Consider the following 8771-nt stretch of genomic DNA (forward strand, 5'->3'; position numbering starts at 1 on the left):
AATGGTAGAGTTATAATGAGCCATTCCGTGAGTGCCACCAGTTTTTTGCCCTTTTCCTGACTGTGCCCTTCTTCATAATCTGTACTGGTAAATACATAAGTGGCACCTGGAACTATTCGTGAATGAATAGCTTTTCTTCAAGTGCGGTTCAGTTATAGTTTTTTTTAACTTGTGTGTTAACTTTTGTTAACACACACACAAAAAGTGAAAATTCAGCAACATTTTCGAAACCTCTTCAGGTACTAATCGCTCGACCCAATTTGGCATTACTTCACACTGCCTTATCTGCATTAGACTCTGGAGGAGGTAAAGGAGCAGGAAGACAGAGAGAAGGAGGAGGTAGAGGAGTAGGAGGACAGAGAGGTGAGGTGAGGAAGGTGAGGAGGAGGACAAGGAGGAATAGGAGGAGGAGGAGGAGAAAGAAGAAGAAGAACAGTCATCTCTAATGAGATCTGGGCCACTGTGGTAGACAATGTGCTCAACCATGGTTTGAGCATGAGGAAGGCTGTCAGGTTTACAGTACTGTACTGTTCTCTGTGTGTACCAAAATATTACTTTTTTTGCTGCATATTTGCAGCTGTGCAGCTGTTTTATGTTTGACTATGAAAACAGTAGGTCTACACTGAGACATTTTACAAAAGTAGAAATGCCTCATCCTCCAGTCAGTCATTCATATGGTGTGTTCCATTTCTGAGAGGGTGTTTTCAAATTTTGCACTTCAATGTGCTGTAAATGCTTGGCCGTGTTCAGCCAATGCTTAGTTGTGTGTACTCAATGAATGTTATGTGTGTGTCATTTGAAAATATGTCTGTTTGTACCAAATGAAAACACAAGTTCCATTTTGTGAACAGTTAAGAGATTTGATGGCAAAGAGTCATCTTCCAAAGGGAGTGTCAGGTTTAGCATTTTGTGTGTGAGGTTTTCAGTTTTGTGTGTGCAGTTTTGAGAAAGACGTTATTGTTTTGAGAAACATGTGTTAACAATTGTGAAAAACTGCAATGAACATTTGGTTTACATCTCTAATGCTTTCAGTCCTTCTGTGACCCGTCCTGCCATCAGAGGATCAAAGCGTGACCATGGACCCCAAATGGGGTTCCAATACTATGCTCACTGATTCCACCGTGGTGGCTGTGGATGAGGGGCCAATTTTGAAAATGTTGACCCCCCCTCTCTATGATTCCTAAGGGCTGGCTTGTCTGTGACTGACGTGTCTTTTTGTGACAAACACATTTCTGTAGCCGAAGCATGTAGTTAAAATGATAACGTTTGCAATTTACTGCCATCCAGTGACGCAAGTGCCATCTAGTGACACAAGTGTACACTGCATTAGTATAGCTTGGAAAATAATTAGGCACCAACAAATCAAATTGCAAATAAAAAATAATTAAAAAGCTAAATTGTTGACATACTGACTTCTATGGTCAATGGAAATACCTGCTGAACCAGAAAGCAGTCATCAATAAATCCCAGATCTTAGTTAACACTTTGTCACGCTGTAGATGTGACATACACAAACATGAGTTCAATTGGACTCATTGTGGCCAAGCTCTGGCAGCCTCCAAAATGGGGAAAGTCACAAAATAATCCAAATGTTACTCCTCTCCATGAAGGTGCCAGTAATGGATCTTGTGATAGTAATTACTCTAGGCAGAGCCCAGCAGTGTCCTACATCCAAACACCTGTCATCCTGCAAGTTAGACACTCACCTGTTTCACATGCCTCTACCCCCACCCCAAGTCTTCCAGATTTTTCCACTAGATGGAAGCAGACAGTTATTGACTTGGGAGAGCTTTTTGTGAACAAATCACTAGTCAAAAGACATCATCTTTGTTTGCATGGTAGATAGATGATGATGATGCCAGAGCATTACTGAGTGACCTTGGACCTGCACAGTAGAAATTTGGACCTAATGCAACCCAATGTATGTAAGGTGTTGTGGGCCTGTTATGAGGGAGGTATAAACTGAACAACACCTGTTGCCTTTATTGTACAATAAATGTCAGGTGGTAAGTAGCATATAGTTAGCTAGCTAATGTGTTGAGAGCCTATTTCTGTAACTTCAGTTACAATATCTTTATTCTCAATGGTGATAATGAATGTCTAACTGCTGTAATCATTTCCCCATCTTTAGATCTTTCCTTCCACCTGCCGGTCTAACTGAGAATGCCTTCTGTATGCTTCTAAAATGTTATTTTCCAAATTTAATTATTTATACCATCTGTGAAACACCCTCTTGTCTACATATACTACAAGAGAACGCATTTAACTGAAATGATGTAAATACCATACATTGCATAATTCCATATTGACATTGAAAATGAAGGGGACCTTGTTTACCTGCACTGCAAGGGGCCATGTTTCTGCTCTCCTCCAGCCAGAGCCTCGGCACTGTGGACTGTAAAAAAAGTCTGCAGAGGGAGGGGATATATATAAACCTCGAGCCTCTGAAGACCACGACAGCGACAGGTGGCTCCTAGGCTCCACCTGTCTTCCTTTTTCCAGAGGCTGCATGGTGGTGGCCCAGAAAGGATCCGTCATTCAAGAAATGGCATGCTGGTCTGCCAAGGGGACGGAGCGGACCCCCCGTCACCGGATCGGAGGCAGCTGGTCCCAGGTGCTATTTTCACTCTGCATAAAGTGATGGGCAGCCACGATCCCCTCCATGGAACAGTCCCGAGTCCACAGTCACCCCTGGTCCACCATGAAGTCCACAGGGAGCGACAAGGGCACCCAGCCCGATGGCTTCCCGTCCGACCTGGACGAGTTGGACAGCGGCAGTGAGAGCTCCGACAACAAGTCCACGGGCGGAGGCTGCAGCCCGCGTAGGGGCAGCGAAGGGCCCAGGCAGAGAGGAGGAAGGCGGCTGACCGGCATCAGCAAACAGAGGCAGGCAGCCAACGCGCGGGAGAGAGACCGGACCCACAGCGTAAACACTGCCTTCACGGCACTGCGCACCCTCATTCCCACGGAACCCGCAGATAGGAAGCTGTCCAAGATTGAGACGCTACGCTTGGCGTCCAGCTACATCTCCCACCTGGCTAACGTGCTGCTGCTGGGGGAGGACTGTCTGGATGGGCAGCCTTGCCTCAGGTACCAGAGCATCCTCCAGAACAGCACCAACATCAGCAATCCCTCGCTAAGGCCCATATGCACTTTCTGTCTCGGTAATCAGAGGAAACTGGTGAGTTCTCGACTCTATTCTTCGAGTGGCTGTTGTGACATTGTTTCATTATAGACAATAAAATGTACTACAATAATGTTTTTTTTTTACATATGTAATAAGTGTAGGCCAATCAAATTCACAGTTGTCTGTGGTTGTTTACCATTTCTCTGCCTTCACAGCTCAGAGATGGAGAAAAGCGTGCGACTGTCTGACGTGGGCTCAAACTGTCAAGGACGCAAGCATGCACACTAATGTTTACATGTAAAGAAATCTAGAACTGTAATAGAAAACATAAGATGAAACTTTGTATATATTTGAAAGTTTTTAGGATAGTAACACTAAAATGCACTTTCCGTTCCCTACGTGTAAGTCTTATCCCGTGTTTTGGTGTAATGTAACTTGAGCACATCTCTTGAGTTGCACCTGACATGCAGCTATTTTTGTTACAGCCCCACTGCTCCTAAAAAACAGCCCTGCCACCACCCACCCCGTCACATGACGGTAACAGTAGCCTGGTGGTCGTCTTGTACAGACAGACTCTTATAATCTGATGCCAACTTCATAGTTACTATCTTAAAAGGATTCTTTGAGGTCTGATGGTGATCCTAATATGGCAATAATAATTAGCTTGAATACATAATGTATTCATTTAAACAATCTAGCCACACAGTCCCTTTCGGCATTATACAAAGTATGATTGATCATGCTATTGTAATGAAACTGATGGACTCTAACACACTTGGTGGAAGACATCGGTTGTAAACTGTGATTTGGGGTGTTACATACAGTATGTTGATAAATGTTTACTAGCATCCATTGCACAATTCTTTTCACATTTCACTGTTTGTGCAACAACATGTTGCTTTGTTCCTTTCAATGATTTGATAAACAGCACTGTATGGCTCAGGTAGATTACATGAGATTGTGATATGGTTTTCCAGGAGAATATTGTACCCACCTTGGAATTGTTACCTCAAAGACCCCTGAATGTATTTCATACAACTGGACTGTATAGGCCTACCTCTTAATCTATTATTTTTAACATTGTATAAAACTACAGTACTTGAATACCTCATGTCCACAATGAAAATTGTTATTTGTACATAGCAAAATCTGCTTGAGAAATGTATTTTTGTACAGTAAAAATACTTGAGCGTATTATTTAATTTGTCAATAAACTGTCAAATTACTTTCCTGTTGCATTATGGTTTCGGCAACTCAATTCACACATATATAATGAACTGAGAAGCAAATCATGGAATTAGCTTTACAGGATCTTTAAGACATTACGATTGAAATGTAAGTTTCATTCGTTGTGAAAAACTACAGTAAAACGTGATTCAAACTATACAGACACAAAACAGAACTTAGTCAGACTGTACCCTAAATAACTTTGATAATCTTTATTCTGTAAAAAAGTCAATTGGTTCACCATGTTAAAGAAGCCAATTTGAATCAAATGAGCTGGCAAGGTTTCTTTAAGAGTCAACTGGGAAGGGGAGGGTCTAATAGGGGGACACTGCACAGCATCCTCTGATCACCCTTACTTTGCTTCAGACTGATCCAGAGGGCAAAGGCTGATTTCTGGCTGGAGCCTGAGTGGAGCAAATTCCTTTGGCAAAAAGGCAATTATCATCTTAGCTTGCCTTACAGTCACATAGCAAAAAGGCATACTCCAATAGGATGATCTTTTAACTTTACGTAACGGAAGAAAAACTGGCAACAGCAAAGAAAATCTCACATGGAATGTGAATTTAAAATAAAGGCGGCATAATTGCACTCGATATCAAGGGGTTTGTCTGCTTTACGTACTGGCTGACAATTTATGATAGAGGCTCATTTCACAATTTGTGCACTGTTAAGTGTACGATCTTTAGACGAAAGCAGATAAGAAGTCATTTGTCCACTACAGCCCTTCATATACATCCAAATTGTTGAGGGGGCAAAAAATAAAAAAGAGGTAGAATGGGGGGGAAGAGAGACGAACACTTGAAGAAGAGAGACTTGTACTGCTCTGGCTGCTACTTGGTGGTTTAAGATGCCATGTCCGGGGCTGCAGAGCTCTAGTCTGCTTCCTCCTCGTCAGACTCGGACTCTAGAAGAAAAAACACAATACTGTGATGACTAAAGTGGCAGAGCGTCTTTGATATGCCATGGGATGTAACAAAGGTTTTAGAAGTGAGCAATGTCCCTGAAAACCACATTACCTTCCTCTGCGTTCTTCAGCCACTCCACGAACTTCTTCATCTGCTCCAGGAACACACTTTTCCCTTTGGCAACGTGGGCCTCCGTGTACCACTTCAAAATGGCCTCTTCGCTCAAGACGTCCGCTGGAAGGAGGGGAAAGGAAAAAGGTTAACGAGTGACAAAGCTGAGGTTGGGACTACAAATAGTGAACAGGAGATCTCAACACACACACCTTTGTAGAGGAGGACCACGATCTTCTGGAAGGCTTTCATGAAGTGGATGTTGTCATAGCAGTACTCCTGGATCTTGAGCATCAGGGTGATCTCAGACAGGCCCTGGGAGGTGAAGGTCTTCAGGAGGGGGCTGTATTGCTGGAGTCAGATGGCTGAGCGGTTAGGGATTTGGGCTATTACTCAGAAGGTAGCCGGTTTGATTCCCAGCCATGCAAAAAAAGACGTTGTGTCCTTGGGCAAGGCACTTCACCCTACTTGCATCCGGGAAAATGTCCCTGTACTTACAGTAAGTCACTCTGAATAAGAGCGTATGCTAAATAACAATGTAAATTGCAGAAAAACACCCCAGCGTGTCAGCAATTATACCTATTCATGCGGCTGTTTAAAATAAAACGGTGTCACATACCTTCAAGTGTTTGATGGCTTGTTCTGTGACCAGTTCCTCCTTCTTGTTCCACTCCACACAGCTCATCACGCTGCTCCAGATGATGCCAATCATGGTTTGCTCAGAGATGTTGGTCTTCTTCATCTCCTCTTTAACATACGCAATGATCTAAACATTCGCAGACACACACACACAAAAAAAAAGCTATCTTAGTCAACTTCCTCAAGCAAACCCCTTGACTTACAATTTGAATGCTTGTCAAAGTCCTCACGTCTTTAAGCGGCTCCCCTCGTGACATCAGCTCCTGAAGCTCTTTCTGCAGCTCCTTACGGGCCCCGATAGACTGCTGGTTCCGGGCAAAATCAGCCAGCTCCTTCAACCCTTCATCAGTGAAATACTTTGAAAAATGTTCGCAGCTTCTTTTGTTGGCCGGGAAGAGTTCCTGAAATACGAGAATGTGCAGATTGGATGTGTTCATGGACAAGTACTTCAAACATTTGAGTTACATTGGAACAAAATCACCAGTGAACAACATGTTTACCATCAGCCTGTTATCCATGCCCACTTTGCGGAGACTGGCAGCAACAGAGTTGATGTCCTTTTCATGAATCCAGGACTTGAACAGTTTCACAGCAAAGGCTGCAGATACACCTAAAAAAAAATGAAATTCAACCACAATGAGCTAAAACCACATACACCTTGTAGTTTATTTTAGTAGTTTGTAGTTTTGTTTTCTGTGTTTGACTTACCCTCTTTGACAAGGTTCTCATTGTAGAGACTGTTCAAGATGGAAGCCGATATGTTCCCATTGGCCAAAAGGATGCCAGCCAGCATGGCAAGCTTGTTGCGTTCCGACTCAGTGAAACCTTTCAAAAACAGCAGCAACTGAGGAAGGAGGGATTTGATTTATTATTTTACATTTTTGTCTCAACACAACACTGACACTAGAATGATTGTCTATACAATAAATAAGTTATAAAACACAAGATCAATTACATAAACAACTGGTTCAGCAAGTACAAACATGCCTCACTTTGCCTCATACAATACAATTCTAGTCAATTCCACTCACCTTCTTGATCTCCTCTTCGAACCCTTTCTCCAGGTACTTGTAACGCCTGATCAGCTTGTTAAAAACCTGAAAACACATTAAGAAATGTTGGGACTCGGCTAAATCAAGTAACAATATATTAACCCCAAGAGTAATGTGTCATGGATAAGTCAAAGAAAATGTTAATCTACCATTTAGAGGGCTGTGTTAGGCGTTTCTTACCTGAGCATATGCTTGCATTGTCTCAAGGTCCTCTTGTGCCGTGAAAAGGCAGAACTCTGTACGGGTCATGTCATCAGACAGAGTTCCACCTGGGGCTGCAGGCGTTGGGAGAAAAATAGATGGTTAATGTTGGTTTGACAATTGTGTAACAGTCTATCTGGATGTCCATCTTACTTACCCAGCATTCCGCCAGCCACCAGGATGTCAAACAGGGTCTCAGCATACCGGCGGTAGTCAAGTTTAGCTCCAGAAGCATCAAGGAATTTTGCGACAGCTTCCAAATCAGTGCCAGTTTGATTCAAGCCTTGTACGATACTTTCTTGAAACTGAGTAGGGTCAAATCTCTCCTTTTCATCTGATTAAAGGAAATAATAATTCACTTATATTCAAAGTCAAATGCATTAAAAGTTGCCCATAAGAGCCCCAGTGTTCTAATGACAGTTTCGAGACGAGTGATGTTGTTAAGAATTATAGGTTGGTTCACATTTAAATCCACTACAAGCCATCATTATCTTGTATGCGTTCATTAGCTTGCTTGTAAGCCTACCTCTTTTCCTCGTTTTGAAACGCTGGCCGGTTAGCGTTGGCTTTTGCTGCTTTTGATTATTCATAAAAGACACCCTGAAAAAGAAAAGTCAAAATGAAGGATACAAAAAAGTACATTTTCTAACCAGTTGAGATATCCCATTAAATTAACTAAATAGGCTATGACAACTAAGACAGACTACACAGGTGGACAGGCTATGTTTGGAAACGTGTTCAAATCAGATAGCTCGCTACTGTGGCCAACTCGCTATAGACAACGAGCCTAGGCTAAGCGTATAGAGAAAATACTTAACACCACGACCAACCCAGTTAGTATAAGTGGTCACATATGGTTATACCGTATAAAATCAGTTAGTTATGAATTGGATAGCTAAAGTTACCGTAACTAGGCAGTGAGTTAGCCTTGAAATGTGTTCTGCACACGACAAGCTCAGGCCCCAGCCATGCGATGGCGGAGAAGGCCCTGTCTTGATGTGTACGCTATTCCAACCAACTGCTAGTCAAAACCACACTGACAAAGCACACAAGACGGCAAAATGAACATGCAGTTAAAGCAAGCTTTCTAGTCTGGTGCTAGCGTTCGCTGGCTTAGCTACCAAAGCGTTTTTTGTTGGCATAGCTAGTGTAGCTACGTTAGCTAGTTAGCTTGTGTCGTGTTAATGTTGTCCAGCTAACTGGCTATCGAGCCGACCGGCTACAGTAGCAAATGCAGTAGACAAAAAGTCTACTAAAATATTAGAACCACTTAGATCCACAAATCAACCAATAATTGTATCAGCCTGATAAGTGTTAGAAAACGACCTACCGAAATTAATGCAGATAAAAAACGGTTAAGGAACTAGGGAATTTTATTGAACGGTTTCAGTCCTCCTCCACTAAACAAAAAGACCCAACCCTCGAGAACCGATTTAGGACTTTGACTTCCACGCATGCGTGTTAAAAGGGGTGCAAGTGTTGTAAAATAGTTACTATGTGTAGGCCTAA

At 42.6% G+C, this 8771-nt stretch overlaps 2 protein-coding genes and 1 long non-coding RNA gene across 4 annotated transcripts in view; 1 reads left to right on the plus strand and 2 right to left on the minus strand.

Moving 5' to 3' along the window:
* Positions 1-2614, minus strand: part of LOC146260864 (uncharacterized) — a 19557-nt gene extending 16943 nt beyond the window's left edge. Inside the window, exons 1-2 of the long non-coding RNA XR_014724753.1 lie at positions 2338-2614; positions 1707-1754 (exon numbers count right to left, since the gene is read on the minus strand). This is a non-coding gene — a long non-coding RNA (uncharacterized LOC146260864). The remainder of the gene's footprint in view (positions 1-1706; positions 1755-2337) is intronic.
* Positions 2451-4356, plus strand: LOC146260865 (transcription factor 15). Its single transcript, XM_084667951.1, has 2 exons — positions 2451-3181; positions 3343-4356. Exons 1-2 carry the CDS (start codon positions 2663-2665, stop codon positions 3373-3375), a joined length of 552 nt encoding a protein of 183 aa, XP_084524077.1. The 5' UTR covers positions 2451-2662; the 3' UTR covers positions 3376-4356.
* A 195-nt stretch (positions 4357-4551) lies between these two features.
* Positions 4552-8730, minus strand: bzw1a (basic leucine zipper and W2 domains 1a). Of its 2 annotated transcripts, XM_084667950.1 has the most exons (13): positions 8593-8702; positions 8168-8298; positions 7789-7862; positions 7420-7596; positions 7242-7336; positions 7041-7106; positions 6718-6853; positions 6510-6619; positions 6240-6410; positions 5990-6136; positions 5583-5721; positions 5371-5493; positions 4552-5258 (listed from the first exon to the last, which is right to left on the minus strand). In XM_084667950.1, exons 3-13 carry the CDS (start codon positions 7850-7852, stop codon positions 5227-5229), a joined length of 1260 nt encoding a protein of 419 aa, XP_084524076.1. In that variant the 5' UTR covers positions 7853-7862; positions 8168-8298; positions 8593-8702; the 3' UTR covers positions 4552-5226. The 2 variants fall into 2 exon arrangements, with proteins under 2 accessions (XP_084524076.1, XP_084524075.1); XM_084667949.1 differs by lacking the exon at positions 8168-8298 and having other exon boundaries at positions 8593-8730.
* Positions 8731-8771: the final 41 nt, after the last annotated feature.

This window comes from Hypomesus nipponensis, chromosome 12 (assembly GCF_054491055.1).
Source record: "Hypomesus nipponensis isolate SF chromosome 12, ASM5449105v1, whole genome shotgun sequence".
Classification (NCBI taxonomy): Eukaryota; Metazoa; Chordata; class Actinopteri; order Osmeriformes; family Osmeridae; genus Hypomesus; species Hypomesus nipponensis.

Coding starts and splice junctions, on each gene's coding strand:
- LOC146260865 (XM_084667951.1), top strand. CDS start 2,663: ATGGAACAGTCCCGAGTCCACAGTCACCCCTGGTCCACCATGAAGTCC. Junction 3,182..3,342: donor TCGGTAATCAGAGGAAACTG/GTGAGTTCTCGA, acceptor CTGCCTTCACAG/CTCAGAGATGGAGAAAAGCG.
- bzw1a (XM_084667949.1), bottom strand. CDS start 7,852: ATGAATAATCAAAAGCAGCAAAAGCCAACGCTAACCGGCCAGCGTTTC. Junction 6,854..7,040: donor TCGAAGAGGAGATCAAGAAG/GTGAGTGGAATT, acceptor CTCCTTCCTCAG/TTGCTGCTGTTTTTGAAAGG. Junction 6,411..6,509: donor GCATGGATAACAGGCTGATG/GTAAACATGTTG, acceptor CTCGTATTTCAG/GAACTCTTCCCGGCCAACAA.